The 21,663-nt window shown below is 38.9% G+C and overlaps 1 protein-coding gene across 1 annotated transcript in view; it reads left to right on the top strand.

The window, feature by feature from the left end:
• Positions 1–21,663, top strand: part of malrd1 (MAM and LDL receptor class A domain containing 1) — a 42,142-nt gene that overhangs the window by 9,226 nt on the left and 11,253 nt on the right. The window contains exons 11-23 of the mRNA XM_065289323.2: positions 6–93; positions 510–689; positions 778–937; positions 1,077–1,233; positions 3,328–3,438; positions 4,442–4,655; positions 4,748–4,995; positions 10,447–10,732; positions 11,626–11,871; positions 12,535–12,692; positions 13,812–13,989; positions 20,660–20,788; positions 20,901–21,053. Of these exons, the coding sequence (XP_065145395.1) occupies positions 6–93; positions 510–689; positions 778–937; positions 1,077–1,233; positions 3,328–3,438; positions 4,442–4,655; positions 4,748–4,995; positions 10,447–10,732; positions 11,626–11,871; positions 12,535–12,692; positions 13,812–13,989; positions 20,660–20,788; positions 20,901–21,053 (2,308 nt within the window). The remainder of the gene's footprint in view (positions 1–5; positions 94–509; positions 690–777; positions 938–1,076; positions 1,234–3,327; positions 3,439–4,441; positions 4,656–4,747; positions 4,996–10,446; positions 10,733–11,625; positions 11,872–12,534; positions 12,693–13,811; positions 13,990–20,659; positions 20,789–20,900; positions 21,054–21,663) is intronic.

Genomic DNA, 21,663 nt, shown 5'->3' with positions numbered 1-21,663 from the left:
CGCAGATTTTAGTAGAAGGAACCGTTGGTGATGACTTCAGAGGAGATATTGCTATAGATGATCTTTCTTTTCTTGGATGTGAGCCATATGAAGGTACATACAGTTTACAATTTAACAGGTGTTTAATAAAACAATAATATGTGCATGCTTAGCAAGCTTAAATAATGTCACAGCTTTCTTGTACTGTAGCTCAGCTTGTTGAAAAAATACAAAAAAGACAATAAAAACTTGAATGCACTGCAAATTACTTTGGACAAATGCCTAAATCTGCCAAATGCATGAATCTAAATGTGTCATGTACAATTGTACATTTCCTGATGTTTTGAAGCTAAAAGTTGGTAAAGCATTACTAGTAGGTCAACAAAAAGTTCATGGGTTGATCACAGGGAACACACAGAATGGTAAAATGTGTAGCTTGAATCCACTGTAGATTGTTAGATTTAGATAGAAACATCTGCCAGTGCATAAATGCAAATGTCTTAATTAGTGTGTGTTTATGATTTGTGTAGGTAAATTGCCCTCAGAGGAACCAAGCACCACAGCCTCTGTGCCCACTTCATCAGAAGCACCTCCTCACAGCTGCCCCATTGGCCAGTTTATGTGTACAACTACAAGAGAGTGTGTGACTGTCAGTCAAGTGTGCGACTTCACACTCGACTGCTCTGATGGTTCTGATGAAGAGCATTGTGGTATGCATTTTCCATGTAGCCTTCCATCTGCGTTTTCCATCCATCTATCCATCCATCCATCACGCATTGCTGTTTTTTCGTTTCACAGTGAAGGAGTTTTGTGGTTTTGAAGATCATGATCTGTGTGGATGGTATGTAAGTGACCCTATCAGTCCTGTTCCTCTCCATGCTTTTCGCTGGCAGAGAGCACAAGGGGAGAGTATTCTCTATGGAGAGCAAAACCACAGACCTGCTAGTGACCATACACTGTAAGCAGAAACCACAATATACAGTACATTCATTTTATGAAATGTTTGTATGGTTTTATTTATTTAAATGTATGATTTTAATTGATCAGATTGTGTGCTTGTGCATCTTTGTTTGTTTACTCGTCTGTATATTTTGCAGAGGTACTCCAGAGGGTTGGTATATATTTGCAGACAGTTCCAATGGAGGTTACGGCCACACTGCTGATCTAATGACTCCTCCGATCAAAACAACAGGACCCCAGTGCACCTTGGTGTTCTGGTATTATATGAGTGGCTTTACTGTTGGAACGCTACAGGTATATTTATCTAGATTTTTTTATGGTTCAGTGCTGCATAGGTAACACTTACTCAGAAAATATCAATCCATTTGGTTACACTTTACTTGAAGGGGGTGTTCATAAGACTGACATGACACCCTAATAAACATGACATGGCACGTGTCATGAACATGAAGGAGATTTTATGAACATTTATGACAACTGTCATTAAGTGTCATTTGTTCACTTATGTCATTTTTAATTCAAAGATGACATTGTTTGAAATGTCTTTGTTATGACAACTAGACATAAATCAAAACATCATAACTTGTTATAAATCTGTCATAAACATGACATAGCAGAATAACTATTAAACTTAAAAAACTTCTTAGCTTTATGGGTTAACGTTACATTTAACTGTCAGTTAAATGTCATTAAGTGTTAAAGGATTAGTCCATTTTCTTAAAAGAAAAATACAGATAATTTACTCACCACCATGTCATCCAAAATGTTGATGTCTTTCTTTGTTCAGTCGAGAAGAAATTATGTTTTTTGAGGAAAACATTGCAGGATTTTTCTCATTTTAATGGACTTTAATAGAGCCCAACATTTAATACTTAACTCAACACTTAACGTTTTTTTTCAACGGAGTTTCAAAGGACTATAAACAATCCCAAACGAGGCATAAGGGTCTTATCTAGCAAAACGATTGTCATTTTTGACAATAAAATAACAAATATACACGTTTAAACCACAACTTCTCGTCATGTAAATCCGGACGTGATGCGCCAGTTGACCCCACGCAATACGTCATGACGTCAAGAGGTCACAGAGGACGAACACGAAACTCCGCCCCAGTGTTTACAAGCGTCTTGAAAGAGGACCGTTCCTACGTTGTTGTATGTCAACTGATACTAATTAATGTCTTTGTGTCAGTTTATTGTTTAAAATGGTCCGCAAATGTGCGTTTTATATTTGTAACACGTGACCTCCCTACGTCACTACGCATTTACGTTAGGTCGCGCTGGACTTGACCTAGACCAGTGGTTTTCAATCTTGTCCTAGGGGACCCACTGCCCTGCCCATTTTGCATGTCTCCCTTATCTAACACACCTGATTCAGATCATCAGCTCATTAAGGGAGAGATCCATGAACAGAACTGGGTGTGTCAGTTAAGGGAGACATACAAAATATGCAGAGCTGTGGGTCCCCTAGGACAAGATTGAAAACCACTGACCTAGACTAAAAGATGTGGTTTAAATGAGCATATTTTTTATTTTTCTTGTCAAAAATGACAATCGTTTTGCTAGATAAGACCCTTATGCCTCGTTTGGGATCGTTTATAGACCTTTGAAACTCCGTTAAAAAAAATGTTAAGTTGAGTTAAGTATTAAATGTTGGGCTCTATTAAAGTCCATTAAAATGAGAAAAATCCTGCAATGTTTTCCTCAAAAAACATAATTTCTTCTGGACAAAAAAAGACATCAACATTTTGGATGACATGGTGGTGAGTAAATTATCTGGATTTTCTTTTAAGAAAATTAAATATTCCTTTAATACTATGTCAACTAATTCTAAATACCTTAACAAAATGCAACAGACAAAAAATTACACTTAACTTTATGTGCACAATATATAAAAAACTGAGAAGTAACAGAACTTGTTCTTCCTCACACAGAGGGTTCTACATTTTTTGACATAGAAAAATTAATTAATTAAAATAATTAATTTAATGTAATAATTTACTGTTTTTCTAGCGATATGGACCCAATGCTGCATGGCTGTACCCATTATTGTACTGTTTTCATTAAATTTTAGGTGAATCGGTCTCCAAATGCAATAAAATATAATTTTATAAATTATTATTATTATTATTATTGTATGGTTGATTTTATTTGTTAAACCCATGGAGTAAACTTGTGAACTGAAAAAAACCCCACTATAAACTGAAGAATATTCATGATTCTGTTATAAATTCCTCTTTGTGTTCATTACACGTGTCATGTCATTTTTATGAAGGTGGCACGTCAGGCTTATGAACACCCCTTCAAGTAAAGTGTTACCATACATTTTATTAATGTGACAGAATACATGTAGTTGGTAAAAAGAAACACCTTAAATGTGCATTTACAGGTCTTCATTAAATCCCATAATGTCACACATGAAGTTTGGTCCCAAAGTGGTAATCAGGGCAACAGCTGGAGGCGGGGTGAGGTCTTCATTGGAATCAATCACAACTTCCAGGTCAGTGTTTCGGTTCAATGTGACCCTGGCTGTAAAAACCCAGCTAAAGTAATTTTTATGATTTACTTTTTTCGACATAAAATCATCCTAAATGATGTAAAGAACGTTCTGAGAAAATATCATCAGGATATCTTTTATACTGACAAAGTAAAGCCATGTCAAAGATTAAAATGAATTGAAATCAATCAAACTTTATTTGGGGGGATTTTACAGGCAGGGTAACAAATAACAAATAACCACTGCGCTTAACAGAAATAAGTATGTGCAAGCTTGGGTTAAACAGTGGAACAAGCTACAAAAAAAGAGTTAGTTTTTATTTTTAAAGGTGATTTGATAACATTGTGTTTATGTGCACTTGTATTCCTGTAATGCAATCCACTGTTAAATGTTAGCTGTTAACTAGTGACGTTTGAAATGTCGGTGTTTGTTCAGAAATATCATGACCTTTTTTCCATCTAACCTTTGCATCATTAACAATTTATCTAGATAGACACATATATAAACACACACTTGCCAATATAATTGTAATTTGTGCTAGGTGCTACACGATGCCCTCACTCATTAGTGCTAAGCCCCCTTTTTCTGTCTGAAATCAGAGCTGATTGCCCTATTGAACTTTTGCAGTAGCTCTCTAGCAACACTTCCAATCCAACTCCAATTCTCTCTTTGTTTACATAGTCGTCTTCTTTATGTTTTCCACCCCCATCATGGTTTTTCTATTGCTTTTTTTAAGAAAAATAATTCAAAGCTTTACACTTGAATATGAAGTACTACAAAAACATTTAACACAAGACGGCATTCACATTTATGCATTTGCAGACACTTTTATACAAAGCTAATCACAGTGCATTTATCCTTAATGTTTTTATCAGTACATGATCTTGAATCTAATCCATGACCTTTACCCTGCTAACATAATGCTCTACCAACTGAGCTACAGATACACGACCTACAGCTAGCATTTTAACGGCATATGTATTTTTGTTGACAAATCTATCAATAGGTTGTTCTACGTGCCAAGCGTGGAATCAGCTACATGGGTGATGTTGTAGTTGATGACGTGGCATTTGTGGATTGTGCCGCCCCATTAAGGACCGATCTACCCTGTGATAAGAATGAGTTTGTCTGTGCCAATGGTCACTGTATCTCTGAAGACAACTTGTGTGACTTTATTGATCACTGTGGAGATGGATTCGATGAGAATCATTATATATGCAGTGAGATACATACTATCACCTTCACATCCACAGACTGTTTTAGTGCATTACAATGATTTAGTATTATTTTATATTTGTCATGTTTCTTTCAGAGGGATTCAGTAGTCGCTGCAATTTTGAGTTTGACCTTTGCTCTTGGAGACAGAGACAAAATGATGATTTTGATTGGTTGATAAAGGCAGGAAATATGCCCACTCCACGGAATGGCCCATCCACTGATCACACTCTACGTAACTCATCAGGTCATTACCTATATCTGAAAGGGTCCTTCCCACAGACTACGGGACAGACTGCACAAATCATAGGACCTTTATTCAGTCACCACAGCAAAGACTGTAAGGTGAGCACTCAATGTTTTTTTTCTGTTGTTTAATTCAATATGATCAGGATCAGTTTCTTCTTGTAACAGAACTGATGTCAAATCAATTAGTAAAAAGAAGTGATATTTAGATTGAAATCTCATATGGAGATCAGCAGATCTTTTGAGCTGGTAATTTTGTAAATAGGTGCATTTTTAAAGATCAATGTATTTGATTTCTCACACATAGCTACTTTTTTCACTACAATGAACTAGAAAGGTTCTTCCGGTATTTCTGTAATAAGATTTTATGGAGCTAAATAGCAAAAAACTGATGTTCTTTAAACTAAGTAGTATACACAATGTGCCACTGATTCAGCATCACCTCTCAGCACTGCATGAATCCTTTCAGAATGTGACACTGTAACTGTCACTCCACTTAAGTGAAAAAAATGCCTTGCCACTGAGAAGTCCTCATCTAGCACTTTTGCATCCCTACTGAGAGCAGCACTGCCCTTTACAATACTGATCCATTAAAGTACTTTCAATAATGTCCATTATGTTGCAGGTGCCTTACAAATGTTAGGTAAAAAATTAAACTTGTTAGATATGTGTTTGATTAGGAATTCTGATCATATATAAGATCATTTTACATTTTTACAAAGATAATTCTTAAAGGCAAAATCCACATACATGTGGACATAAATGTGTTGGCACAAAAAATCCACTCAGTTCGTCTTTTTTAATCCCCATTAAACCAAAGCAGTCTCATTAGACATGCTGTTTTTTATTCTCCTGTTAATGTGACATCACACAAATAAAGCCCCACCCACGGTCACTGACAGACTGGTTATTTTACCCAAAAGCTTTTCTAAATGTGTTTGTTAGCACATTGTAGCGCTAATGTGACTAAAGAGACTTTTGTCTCAGATTGTATTTAGAGGAATCAGATCTATTTTTAACAAAGCGCTTACTATCTGTTGTTAAGGGAGTGAGGAGCTTTAGCTCATTTGCATTTAAAGGTCCCGTTCTTTCTGTGTTTTTGAAGCTTTGATTGTGTTTACAGTGGCAATATAACATGTGTTCATGTTTCACGTGTAAAAACGCATATTTTTCACACAATTTACTTATCTGTATAGCGCTGATTTCACTGTCCTATAAACGGGCTGATGTTTTCCTTGTTCTTTGAAGTCCCCTCTTCAGAAATACGTAACGAGTTCTGATTGTGTTGTTTGAGTGTGTTGTGATTCGACAACAGCTTAGCTTGCCATTAGCTTAGCTGGCAACTGACGTATTCCAGTGGGCAGAGTTTAGTCGAAAAACTGTTCTACTGACGTCATTAAAGCAGGAAGTAGAGGGCTGTAGTTCAAACCGGCCGTTCGCTGTAGGCTTTGAAAGGTGAATTCTGTTAAAGAAAATATATCGCCTGTCAGTGAACTTTGAGCTTTATCATTTTACAGGTATTATTTATGCTATTATAGCAACATTACACACAAACTACGTGACCTTTAATTGTTTCACCGCCAGCGTTTTTAAAAAAAGTTGCCAGCCAGCGCCAGCGTTTTTCATGATTTTCACCAAAGTTTAATGCCTTCCAGAAAATGATCTTCTTTAAATATATAAACATACAATATACCAAATGAAAGAACAGACAGCTTTCAAACAAAACAACCGTTTCATCCTACCTTCAGTGGTTCTTTTGCAATCAGCTTTTGAATATGGGTAGGTTTCTGCAAAAACACCACATTTTGAGCAAAAAGCAGAGATAATTCCATTTTTGTGACGGACTTTTCATAGAGATCCCATTCAGAGCGATCTTTAAAACAGACACGGACATGCAGCCCTTTGCCATAGGGCAATACTTCTGGGTTTAAAAAGTTGCGGAAGGGCATCTGGTGGATAATAGCGGTATTGCGGAAAGACGGAAAATCTCGTCATTGGCGGGGAAGCGTTTTCTCTTAATTGATGAGATATCTCGTCTTATTTGCACCCACCCAAATAAGGACATTCTGGACATGATATAACAAACGATCTGTGGGGTATTTTGAGCTGAAACTTCACAGACACATTCTAGGCACACCTGAGACTTATATTACATCTTGTACAAATGGGCATAATATGGGCCCTTTAACACTCTGGGGTCGGCTGCGGCGCGGGCGCCGCAAACTCTTTATTTTTCGATCATTCCACAAAGAGACTTAGATAAGTCTGCTGATTTTTGACATACAGATATGATTTATACATCATTTAAAACGTAAAATTGTCTAGTTTTTTTCTGTCCACTCCCAATAAAAACAGCATGTTGTGCTTTTCGCAAAATTAAGAAAATAAACATGATGCGCGTTTTGTTCTCTCTCCCTCAGTGAAGTCCTTTCAGAAACACGTCAGAAAAATGAACTGTCACTTAACGAATATTTGTCATATAAACAAAAGATAAATGTCTACATAATGCTTGGAATATCTGCTTTTGGAAGATGTAAGTGAAATCGAAAACAAATATTGTAATTCGTTGTTAACTGTATTAGAAGAGAGAGATGTACCGTCTTTCTTCTGTTGCTTCATTATCTATAATGAGCCACGCCCCGCTCCATTGAAGAAAAGAGCAGAGATCATCCATATTCATTAGTCAACCCCACAGTCAATGGACATTCCGTCTCTGCAGCCAGCCATTCACTGCTGTGTTGAGTTTTAATCCGAGTGCTGGAAACATGACATCTACTTGTTTACTCGTGACTGTAACTAAAGTTATCTCCAGACGCGAGTGTGACTCGATCGACGTCCAAACGCACACACAAACACACAATGCCTCATATTTGAAGCGCTTTGTGGTATCATTATAAAAGATGCGATTGCACACATACTTGTTTACTCGCGCCTAAATCTCCAGACAGACGCGAGTGTGTGTGCTTCGACAGTGTGACGGGATCGATGTCCGACATCTAAATCCTTATTTACTTGCGGATGTGTGTCAGTTTCTCCAGACGCGAGTGTTTTCTTTGTCTTCCGTCAAACAGCTGAGGCGACGGGAACGCACATACACAAACACGCGAGTCAGGAAACTCGACGCGCTTTTTGGTATTCTTATAAAATACGCGATTGCAAACAGTACAATCCTTATTTATTTGCGTCATATCTCCGCACAGCAAGTTTATTAAACACAGGATCACTCGCATGTGCACACATTCACTGCTTTCATGATCAACACGTGAGGTAATGGCGGCGGCTGTAAACAAACATTGATAAGTTTATCACGCGTGTCCCTGGTTGTGTTTCTACTATAATGATTACAAAAACACAAATAGGAGTCCAGACAACGATAGGCAGTTGTTCTTTTGAGCTTTTTACTGCACAAAAGTAAACCTCTCGCTGGCCAACCAAACACTAACCCTGTGTTGAAGTGTGTTCATTTTACGATGGCCAAACAGTATCTTTACCAGGATTAGGCTACCATGGATTTTAAAAGGTAACTTATACTTGTGAAATGAATAGAAAATATTTCAATAGAAATATATATATATATATATATATATATATATATATATATATATATATATATATATATATATATATATTATACAGTATCTTTACCAGGATTAGGCTACCATGGATTTTAAAAGGTAACTTATACTTGTGAAATGAATAGAAAATATTTCAATAGAAATATATATATATATATATATATATATATATATATATATATATATATATATAATGTGTGTGTGTATTTACATTATGTTGAAAAGGAAACCTTATCATGGTTTTACTACAGAGGTAGTTACATTCCTGTTGAACATCCCCACAAGGCTCATTATTCAATTCTTTTGTCTCTCAGCTGTCAATCACTGATTATTCAGGAGCTTTCCCGCCTCCACGCATACAGCCTCTCTCAAGCAAAAGTGTCTTAGAAATTGTAAATCAATATCTTGCTTTATGTGATTGAGTAGGCCATATGATTTTCACATCATTTTGAAGAAAAAACTCTAGACTACTAGATCCAGTTTGGAAAGTCTTGGGAAACATGTTAAGAATGAGTTTTGTGGAGTTATATCAGTGACTTAAAAATTTTGCTTTTTCAAAAACCACGCATAAACATTTTTCTCTCAAAAATACAAACATGTACATACATGTTGATCATATAATATTGTAGCCCAGTTTGTGCTGAACACAGTGTTATGAGACTTTTGCCATTAATATGTTTTTAAGCAACTGAAAAAAGCACAAATGTCAGTGCATGTCAAAACTTCCCCAGGGCCCTAAAAACCCCTTAGACCCCAGAGGGTTAAGCTCTTTTTTACTGCCTTAGCAGAAAGTTAATTTCAAAAATGTAATTGTGCCTGTTACAATGAAGCACATAACTCAGTCATTAAGCCAGCGCGCAGCAATCATTCTGTCAAACGCACGCCATTCTGACATCAAAATGTCCCCACAAGGTCACAAAAATATTGGTATTCCTATCTTTGTGGGGACAATTTGTCCCCACAACGTGATAATTAACAGGTACACACAATTATATAGGATGTAAGTTCTGAATACAGCATATTTCAAAGCTTGCATCAGTTTATATGCGAAGACTTGACAGACTCTGTTCATCCTCTTCAGACAAGTGCATCTAAGTTTATTAGCACATTGATACTCATTTTGCCATTAACATCCATTTTGCTCTCATCAGTTCACTACAAACAGCTGGAGAGGGGCAGTTTGCCTGTGTGCTTGTCAGCATTTTTTAGGTTTTAAAACATTATATAACATGCATTTTATTGTACATCATTGAAAGCACCAGATTTATTTTCGTGTAGTAATGGATATAAGAGAGAAACAGTGGACTCCCAGCGGACGTGAATGCGCTGCTACACTTTTCATTAGGCTTGTTCGACTTCATGTGGCGCTGCAAGAACCGACAGCCGGTGACGTCAAAGTTCCACGAGAGCGACTTAAAAGCAAACTCCTCCGTATGATTTCGCGAATCGCTCTCGCGGTACTTTGACGTAATCCGGCTGTCGATTCTTGAGGCGCCGCTTGTTTTTATTTTTAGTGTAATTGAACACTTTGTATATTGACCCCCCAAAATAATACCTTGCCACCCCTTTGCCACCCCAGTTTTAAAAGTCTAGCTCCGCCACTGGAGAGAAATAAATGTCTTATCTTGAAAGGTCAGACTCTTCCACTAAACTCAGCACAGTTGTTTAGACGCACAGAAACATAAAGAAAGAAAATTAAATATATTGAGCATCACAACAAGCGAAATTAAACAATAAAACAATATAATTATAAAATGTAACAGTAATATTACATCTTATATTATATGAGGAATTGGGATCAATATGTTCTTGGTTTGAGAAGCAGTAATAACAATTTGGTAAATGATCACCCTGTTTAAATCAAATCATGCAACATTCTCAGCAGTACATATTGAAACCAATAGCTGTTTATTCATTAAATTAAAACGGTAGTAAAATAAATTAAATGTTTGTTTTTTCTTTTCTGTTTTCCAAGATTATCTTTTATGTTCACATGTCCGGTGACGGCATTGGCACTCTGAATGTGTACATGACTACAAACTCCAACCACTCTCTCTTACTTAACCTTACCGGTAATCAAGGCAACTACTGGAAGAGACAGGAAGTTCCTCTCTCCTCATCTGAAAACTTTCAGATTATGTTTGAAGGCAAGGTGGGCAGCAGCACAGGAGTTCATATTTGCCTTGATGACATCATCTTCTCAGCAGGCTGTATTCTCAGCAGCAGTTTCGAGACAAACTCCACTCCACTGATACTCTCAGGTATACCCTTTCTTTTATGATGCTTGTTCTCAAACACACATGATGTGGCACCACTGTAACAGTGCTATTACAAAAAGACATAATCCAAATTTAACCTTTGCTATTTGACCCTGAACAACTTTTTGAATGTTTGCCAGTAATGCTCTGTATAAAAACTGTGTCCAGGAAAACTGGAGAAGAAACTAGGATGGGAATAAATGTATGATTTGTTATTTTTTCTCTAAACAAAATCTGTAGCAATAACTCCCTTATTGTTTATTGAAATGAAACGTTGAGCTATTTGGAATGCATAATGCGCAATGGCTACAACTATTGCATAACTTGTATAACTATTGCATTATGTATTTCAGGCAGATTTAGAGGCTCTGCTGTTTTCACAGAATTACAATGTAAACTATAATATTAAAGGTGCTAAAGAATTCATTGAATGCATGTTAAATTATTCTCTGATATCTACATAGAAAGGATGTGGCTTTGTTAAAGGTGCTGTAGAATATAAGACTGTATTTACCTAGGCATAGATAAATAATAAGAATTCTGTACATGGTAATGACATATTGTGAGCCTCAAACACGATTGTTTGCTCCTTGTGCAGGCAAAAGACCGCTGGATAAAGGCCAATCTCTATTTATCACTGATTGTGCTTTACTGTTGTGATGTAGGCCCCAACATTAAATTACCAATTGTTAGGTTCAGTTTGAACCTGCAAAAAGTAACTGTAATGTCATTAGTAGAACTTCAGCCTAAACACTAGTATATAGTATGAACTAGCATATAGCTTTAACTCAACAGTCATAACTTTATTTTTAGCATTGTAACAACATTGTACTTAATGTGTAATTTACAAAATATTTATACTTATTCTAAATATATGTATGGTTGTGTATTCACAGGCTCATGTCCACCAGGTTCTTTACAATGTAACAATGGCAACTGCTACAGATCCGAGCAGACATGTGACTTTACTGACAACTGTGGAGATGGAACTGATGAAATGGATTGTGGGACATCCTGCTCATTTGAAAACGGGCACTGTGGTTGGAAAAGCAGCCTGGCGGACACCTTTAGTTGGACTCTTGGAGTTGGTTCTGTTCACAGGATCAGACCTCCTCATGACCACACGTTTAAAAACGGAAGCGGTAAAACTCCTTTGTGTTCAGTCGTGTAATTGTGTATACAGTAATAACATACCTAACCAGTTTGCCACTACAACACCTTCGTACCAATATGCAGTAACAGTGGCGACCGGTGACTCCTTTTTTGAGGGCGCACGATGCAAAGCTTGTAACAACATGTATGTAGCCCGTCATGTGTTTGGCTCGTCATTTCAAAATATGTGTTGGACCCGTCATATAAACTGTGCATTATGTGTGATGTCAAAATACGAGCCTGCTGATGCACATGGTTCACATGACGCAATGAACACAAGGAAGAGAAGTCACCAGCTGCCACTGTGCAGTAAGAAACACAATGTAAATGATGTGTCTACAATGTCGCATTTACAGTTTAATTTAGAATGTATAGAAAATTGACAGCAAAAACTGATGTACAAGATTTTATGATTAATATATGCACAATTGCTGAGTTACAGTATATGCTTTAGTACAATTTAACTATTCAAATACAGCAGTGTTCAAAATGTTAATTGCAGCACGTCCAGTAACTTTTATTCATCTTATTTCCATTCATCTGTCTCTACAATGGTTTGCTCATCATCATTCTTTTTTTTACAAAGCATCACATTTAGTCTTTTCAATGACTTACAAATGAGGGAAATTTCTCTTTCTCTCTCTCTCTTGTAGGTCACTTTGCATACATGTCAGCCACTCCAGCTGGATTGAAGGGCGATAAAGCTCACATGCGAAGTTCAGTGTGGAAAGAATCTAGTGCCAGATGTAAACTTGTCTTCTGGTACTACATTTCCGAAAAGGCCAGAGGAGTCATCCGGCTCTTTGTTAAGGTAAATGACTAAAACACTTACATGGAGCAAAAATGGAAATGGGAAAAACAGCTCTTCTCATCTTCCATTGAGATCTATTTTGAGTCACAGATAAATCTCACTGAAAATTTAAACACCATTGATATAAACATCTAAAGTGAAATAAGGAACGAATAAAATTGCTCACAGCCCTCAAGTTAATACACTAACTTGACAGAAATCACACCCGTCTGCACTGTGCCCTAAGCTCTGTAAACAGCAGAAAGTGTCAAGGGAGCAGTAGTCAGTCAGAAACGCACTCTGAATCATTATGCGTGTCGAGGTTTGATGATGTGTCTTTGGAGGGTTTTGGAGAGAGAGAAAGTGGGATGTAAGCAAAATTGTTGAGATTAACCAAACAACCGAAATCTCACAGCGCCTTTATAACAGAACAAACTTGTTCACAAAGTTTAAAAACAGTGAGAGAAAGGTCTTTGTCATTTGAATTTATATTGTACATTTAATTCTTCATGGATAGCATCTGTGATTTTTGCATTTAAATAGGCTTTCATTTTGAAGCTTGTCGGCATTGTAAAATCTACAGCTCACAGAACTTATTATTAAACTTTATCTGTTCCTTTCATATTTGAAGTGTTTCCTAAGAGATATGTGACCTTGTTCGTGAAAACCCAGCTAAAGTCATTTACTGTTTTGTGATTGACTGTTTTCTATATTTCTGGATTTCACAGACAGGGTAACATATGAGAATAATGATTTCATTGCTTATTACTTCTTCACGTTATATATTTTGATTAATGTTATGTAATGTACGGATACATTGACTATTTAGGGGGTTTACCATCACCAGAAGTTTTTTGTCATTTGCCGTTTTATTTTTTTAATCCAACCAAGCAAATTTGTCACTAAACCCTTTTGCCACAAGTGTGACAAAATCATCATTTTACAATTATTAGGTCTGTTACAAAACTAGCATGTTAAAATCAGTTATTTGAGCATAATGTATGTGTGTGATGCTATACTGTAACCTTATATTAACCCTCACCTTATACAGTATGTTGCTGTTCTGATTTAATCATAAAGACTTTGACTTTGCTGTAACTTCTAACTTTACTTTATCTTTTCTTCATGTGTGACGGACAGACAGAGAATGAGCTGAAGCAGATTTGGACACAGCAGGAGATGTATGAGGGTTGGATAAGAGCAGAGGTGCTGCTGAGAAAACTAAGGAACTTTATTCTGATATTTGAAGCGGTTCGGTCACGAGATGTAAGTGGCGGAGTGGCTCTCGACGACCTGGAATTCAATGACTGCGCACCACGTGAGTCTTTTATATCAGTATAAATCAGCCCCTGTGTGGCGTTACTATGATGTATACAGCGATGGCATCAAATGAACATGAACAGGTTGTAAGCTTGTGTTTGTAATGTTTGTGTGGATTTTGTTCAATCTGTGTTTTATTCTGATTTTAAATACCAGTTTGTCACAAAATAAACTGAGGGTCATCACAACCAATTTATTATGCAAGAAATTTTAACATGATGACATAGGGCCCTATCTTGCACCCAGCGCAATTGACTTTGTCAGTGAAGCATGTAACATTCGTATTTTGCACCGGCGCACAGCGGGGTTTTTCCCTCCACAGACGCACGTCTGCAAACTAGGGAATGAACTTGCGCTCCCTGGGCAGTTCAGCGCAAAAAAGGAGACGTGTTGCGGCGCAAACCATCCCTGATGCTGTTTTGCAGTTTCAAAAAACAATTGCGCCACTGACCAAAAAAAACTAGTCTAAAGTCAGTGGCGCGTTGCGCGTGGTTCATTATGCTATTTTAAGGGCGCATGCTTGACCATAATGTATAGCGTGCACAACGCGCATACACTTTGCTTATCTAATCTACACAGATGCAACAGTTATTTTTGCAAATCATAAATTGTTACACTTAAAAATATTAATACACGAGATAAGGGGAATCATAGTGGTGAGCATTGTGGTGATAGTTTTTATTTATTGTGTGGCTGCGTTAAAAAATTCTCATGCAAATAACGATTAAAATATTTTCATAAGAAACCTTAATGTATATGAACTTGATTTGTAAGTGTACTTTGGGGTTGGAGCTTGCTTGCGTTTCTTGGGTCCGATTTCAAAGCCCCCAAACCCTTTCAGCGGTGAGGGTGGACGCAGCGATGTCCTCTGCTGGCGTCAGGTCCTGAGGCAGATCCACCTCCCGTTACACGGTGTGCTCGATTTATGCTGCCAAGCTTGGGATTCCCCCGTCTACTGACATTATTGTAGCGCTTGGCGCAACGATGGGGATGCCAGCTGATGAGACAATTGTGGCTATTTCCTCTCACGCCTGTTTAACCTACGCTGATTTGGGCGGGTTTCTCCTATCCCCATACAAAACAACTTCTCTGTCTTTGACTGCTCTTACAAGAACGTGGGTCTCCTCGGCTGTGAACCGCTCCTGGCGTGCGCCTGGTAAATCCGTCATAATAATAGCAACCCGCCATGGAACTTGCGCCCTTGCGTTTAAAGGTAATGTTGGATAGCGTTCTGATTGGTTTATTTGACGTTATGCCCAAACCACACCTATGAATAATGAACCTACTTCAGACAAACCACTTATTGATTTGCGCCTGGCGCAAGAGTTATTTCTCCTGCCGGGAAAATAGCAACAGCGCCCAAGATCCGCCCACAAAGCCACTTGCGCATTGCGCTTTGCACTTGGGTTTCAGATCGTTAAAATAGGGCCCATTATGTTTATTTTATTTTATTGTTTATTTATTGATTCATTCTTAACGCCATTCCAGCAACTGTGGCTATATTCATGAAGAAAACTGGTTTATCCATACAAAAGTGGATCCATACAGATGTTGAAGGAGGGGCAATTTGCCATCTCCAATTCACCTTACCTGCATATTTTTACCCTGTGGAAAGAAAACAGAGTTCTCTGAATAAATCCACGCTGACACAGGGAGAAAATGCAAACTCCTCACACCACCTGACTTCTGTTAGGGATTTACAAGAGGAACCCAAGCGCAGACGGTGGTGGGGATGCACACAAACTATTTATTCGAACAAACAGAAAATAAAGCCCACGAGGGAGCAAAACAACATAAACAGGATAACTTAATGAACAGGAATAAACACTAAACTGGACAAGATACAAGACTACACTAAACAGGATAACTCTTAACAATTAACTAGACTGAACACTAAACATACAATAGACTAGACTAGACTTGATTTTACCAGACAAAATACTCACAGGTAAGGAACAAAGCACAAGCACAGGACAATGAATACAAGAGGATTAAATAGGGGAGCAAATCAAGGGGGGAACAGGTGAAATAAATCAAACAATGAGGAGAGGATGACAAGGGAGCGGGGCAAAAGTGACGAGACACGGGAAAAACGTGGCCTGATACAATAATACTAAGACCACGCTTTCCCACATAAAACATTGTACTGTCAGAACCCTGCCATACTGGACTAAATATTAAAACAAGACAAGGTTCCAGCAGGATCCTGACAGTACCCTCCCCTCAAGGGACGCCACCTGGCGACCCTCAAGGAGAGACACAAGACAAGACAGACTGCATACAGGACAAAAACCATGAAAACATTACAAAAATCAAAAGAGGCAGACAAGCAATAACAACGAAACGGTTGGGGTGTGACAACAAAAACACCACACAAGGAAGGGGTGGTGGAGGAGCAACAAAGTTCATGTGAGGAAGTCCAGGCAGGGTAGAGCTGGGTGGGCAAGGGGCCTTGGGTCCCGAGGGGGAGGTAGAGGGCTTGGGACGAGGAGTCCGGGCAGGCTTGGGGGTCTTGGTTGGTGAGGCAGGTGCAAAAGGGGCAGACTGAGGCAAGGCTGAGGCAGGGAGGACAGGAGGCACAATGGGGAACAAGGTAGGGTCTCCGGGCAGGAAAGGGGCAGACACAGGAGCCATGACAGGGGGCGCTGCGGCCGGCAGCGGGGACGAGACAGGGACCATGACAGGGGGCGCTGCGGCCGGCAGCGGGGACGAGACAGGGACCATGACAGGGGGCGCTGCGGCCGGCAGCGGGGACGAGACAGGGACCATGAGACAGGGCTGCAGCGGTGGCTGCGCAGACGGCTGGGGCTGCAGCGGTGGCTGCGCAGACGGCTGGGGCTGCAGCGGTGGCTGCGCAGACGGCTGGGGCTGCAGCGGTGGCTGCGCAGACGGCTGGGGCTGCAGCGGTGGCTGCGCAGACGGCTGGGGCTGCAGCGGTGGCTGCGCAGCCGGCTGGGGCTGCAGCGGTGGCTGCGCAGACGGCAGCCCTCTCCTCCTCCTCTTCTTGTGTGGACGAGCTGCAGAGAGTGGAGGTGGCGGGACCAACTCGGAGGAGGACCCCCCAGACGAAGACTCCCAGGAGATCCTCCTCTCTCGCTTCCCTCGAAGGGACATAGGTGGGGAGGAGCTCTCTGGAGCTGGAGGGGAAAGTTCTGGACCGCCGGGCGCCAACACTCCCATGATACGTCCCTCTGGGATAGATGAGAGGGGCACAGGCTCGACGGCTCTGGTCAGGTTCCGTCTGGAGTTAATCCCGGGTCCAAAAACGAGAGGATCATACCAAATAGGACCCGGTTCACACTCCAGGACGAAACCCCGACCTCTCCTCGCCAGACGGCGGTTCATGTCTGCTGGGTTCCTAGTTGGCTTGTGCTTCTGTTAGGGATTTACAAGAGGAACCCAAGCGCAGACGGTGGTGGGGATGCACACAAACTGTTTATTCGAACAAACAGAAAATAAAGCCCACGAGGGAGCAAAACAACATAAACAGGATAACTTAATGAACAGGAATAAACACTAAACTGGACAAGATTAGGGATGGCTGACGCGAAACAGTCGTTCCGAAGCTTTGCGAGATCCCGAAGCGCAGATGTGTCGAAACACTGATCCGAAGCGTTATTCAAAACACCCATGTCACGTGACTATGACCAAACGAAGCCTCGAAGTGTTTCACTAAGTGTTTCATCAGGTGTGGTCTGCCGAATCAGCGTTTGATTGGCACAGTCGGGAACAGACAACACAATCGCACATCTGTATAAAAGTGAAATAAACGCATATTGACCTTCTGGGTTTTTGTGAGAGGAGTTTTTCAAAGGCTGGAGAAATTATCTGTAAAAAAGAAGTAGGCTAAATCCTTCCACACACAGTAGATATTTATATGTGACATGGTGGCTTGATATATTTTATTAATTTATTATTGTTTATGTGGTATTTATCTCTATTCAATTTATTTATTAAATAGACCAGCTTATAGTTATTGACAATGATGAGCCTAAAAGCTCATGTAGTTGTCAAACAGATGTTAAAACAACAACAAAAAATATGTAACTTAATTGTGACGCGGTAATAACAATGCGTTTCCCGGGGTTCGATCCAAAAGGCTTTTGCATGAGAGTCGAGGACACTATCCACTCTCCCACCTGATCACTTCTATCAATTACACAACATGTGGGATACAATTTGTCAGCGCTCGTCTAAAACCTTGTCAAGGCTGCTCTATGGCAATACGTGCAAATTACCACTAGGTGTCACTGTGGAGGCGGTTTCGATCCATGTTTCGAAGCCTCGACACAATTGATTCAACTGTTTCAGTGTTTCACGAAGCCTCGCTCTGCCCATCACTACACAAGATACAAGACTACACTAAACAGGATAACTTTTAACAATTAACTAGACTGAACACTAAACATACAATAGACTAGACTAGACTTGATTTTACCAGACAAAATACTCACAGGTAAGGAACAAAGCACAAGCACAGGACAATGAATACAAGAGGATTAAATAGGGGAGCAAATCAAGGGGGGAACAGGTGAAATAAATCAAACAATGAGGAGAGGATGACAAGGGAGCGGGGCAAAAGTGACGAGACACGGGAAAAACGTGGCCTGATACAATAATACTAAGACCACGCTTTCCCACATAAAACATTGTACTGTCAGAACCCTGCCATACTGGACTAAATATTAAAACAAGACAAGGTTCCAGCAGGATCCTGACAACTTCGAATGGGGAACCTTTGTGCTGTGTGGCAACAGTGCTACCCATTGTGCCGCCCCATTTTTATTTTTAATAGATTTTAAGAAAGTGCTTTTTTGATTAAAGTTGTGGTTAAGTTATTGCATAATGGGTGTGTCTATGTACTAGTACTGTACATGCTGTAACAATACCTTTGAGCCTTTGTGGATCTTAAAAGTTAATCTAAAGAGATTACACATCTGACACTCTGAGATAGTGTAAGCATGTGTAAGCATAATAAGGTGTTTCAGAGTCAGGCCCATAGTAAACAAGAAGTGCATGCAGGAGATTTATAGGTGCCCAGGAGAAAAGAAGTTCTCATCTCCACATTTATTTCCCACGAGTCTCTTTTACTTAACGTTCATGCATAAGCATGACCAGCAGGACCCTGAGGCTTGTCCTCAACAGTGCCTCATGAAAGGCAACATCACCTCTTAATTGGATGAGAATTGATTTGCTAATTCTGACAAGACATCAGGGAGGAACACTAAATTACGGAATAAGTCCCCCTTTTAATTTTCAGGATTAACATGGAAAATGTCAGATTTCATTTACATACTGACACTTGTAATCACAGCAATTACCCTTGGTATTGTGGTTCTTTTAGTAGGACTAAGTTTGCAAAACAGAGATGTCAAACTCAATCTGTGTTTAGAATACATACTGTGTTTAGTTTAACATTTAAAACCAATGCATAATTCTGAAATTATGTCTTCAGAGGCATAAAGCAAAACATTTTTAGGCAAATATATTTTTAATTTGATAATTTGCCATTGCTTTCATCAGACTATAATTTAATATTAAAGTGTAAACACCAGTTTGCTTGGCTGTCTTACTATTGGTTTTCTAGTGCTGATTTCTCTGAGCCTTTTTTGATTTTAAGCTTTTAAATGTACTGTATGCCAGATGCATAAGTTATAACACATCTCACTCACAGCTATTTCTCTATACCGTGACTTTAACTTGTGTTGATGGTTTAAACTCTCTTTAGCTCTTTCAAAGTGTTTGGAGAAATGCAATAGTGAAAAGATTATTTTTACATTTTTCACAAAGAAGCTGTTCCCATGAAAATAGGAATCTTGAAAATAAAATGTTTATTTTATATAAAGATATTTGTACAGAACTGGATTAAAATGAAAATTACCCCATGATTAACTCACCCTCAAGCCATCCGAGAAACATATGTACATCATATTTCAGGCTTACACAATTTAAGAAATTTTAGGAAATGTCCGGCTCTTCCAAGTTTTTAAACAGTTTTTAAACTTCCAAGAAAACAGCGTCCATGACTTTCAACCTCAAAAAAGTGCATCCATCCTTCATAGAACTAATCCACACGGCTACAGGGGTGTTTAATAAAGGCCTTCTGTAGGTAAAGGAAAAATATTCTTATATTCTTACAAAAAATTATTAGATTACTTTTTTGGCAGATGGGGGTTCAGGAGTGTGTGACTTAACAATGAGTATGCATGGGTGGCAGTCATTGTAGTGATGTACTGTATGGAGGTCATGGTATTCGATAAATCCATTGAATTCATTAAAACAATTGTTTTCTAAATATATACTTCCATATCTAAATGGCATTTTCATTACCAGATTTTGTGTGTACAAAAGTCCCAATCACAATGCAAAAGTGATAAGAGTGGTTGCCAGGGCATTGGAGTGGTTGCTAAGGTGCTCTGATTGTTAAAATGTTGCAAATTATACAGTATGGTTGCTAGAGTGTTCTTAATGTTACTTACTGGTGTGGGTCAAGAGAGCTCACTCTTTTATGAAAAATTATGTGACAAGGCTCCTCTACTTAAAATGTATTTATGGGATAATACCCGTTTTTCTTCTACCATGTGAAAACTCTTTTCCTGTATGAGTAACTGCAAGATTAGATGTGGAACCAATATAAAAATTAAACAGATTTTTTCCATGTCTTTCAGAAGCTGTACTTCCTGGTTCATGTCCTGCTCCCACAGATTTTGTGTGTAATAATGGAGACTGTATTGAGTATCATTTGGTGTGTGATGGTAAAGCAGACTGTTCAGATGAGTCAGATGAGATGGACTGCTGTAAGTACATCTGTATTAACATCTAAATCCAGCCAATTTTGAAACATAGGATTCACTTTGTTTATTATTTTCCTTTTTTGTGGAGCTAACATCTTCTCATTGGGTCCACCAGTGACCGTTCCAGGAGGTTGTAGTTTTGATATGCCTGAAGGTCTTTGGGAGGAAACATGTCAACTGTCTCAGGATCCTACTGATGACTTTGACTGGGATATAGGCCATGGCCGAATGTTTAATGGGACAGGACCATCAGCTGACAACAGCCCTAGTTAGTAATACTTTAAAAATAAATTATAGCCTACAGATGCTGTCTTGAAGCTTTTTGTTATTTTAAGCTTTGAGCAGGTGGGAGTTGAGAAAGATGTGACTTGGAAAAAAACTGAATGCAGAAAAGTTGCAGTATAATGGCTAAATATAAAGTTTAGTGTGTGTTGAAATAAATGTCTTACTGATTCAACAGTCCTCATACATCACACAGACTCTATTGGCTGTGAAGTGACTTTAAAATCCATCTTGTAGTCAGAGCCGGCCTTAAGCATCTGGTGGCCCGTTTCAATAACTAATAGGAGGCCCTACCCACATAAAACATAAGCATAATAGAGCAAAAAGCAAGGATTCCTGTTGGTTTGCATCAATGGTATATTATTTTATTACGTGCACTTTTAGCTTCACGAACAGGCAGCTCAAAAGAAATGATCCAACCTTATTTAATTACAACTATACAATTATAGTTGCCTCGCCCTTTCATGGACGCTAAATTCTCTGCTTAATTGATTTGCGCAGTATATTTTCAGCTGTCTGGGCTGACTTTAAAAAAAAACATCTCAAACATCCCCTCAACTTGAATTATTTAACAAAAGCAAACAAGACAAGTGTCT

This window comes from Paramisgurnus dabryanus, chromosome 2 (genome assembly GCF_030506205.2).
Source record: "Paramisgurnus dabryanus chromosome 2, PD_genome_1.1, whole genome shotgun sequence".
In the NCBI taxonomy this organism is placed as follows: Eukaryota; Metazoa; Chordata; class Actinopteri; order Cypriniformes; family Cobitidae; genus Paramisgurnus; species Paramisgurnus dabryanus.
This window is presented reverse-complemented; position numbering and strand designations above follow the sequence as displayed.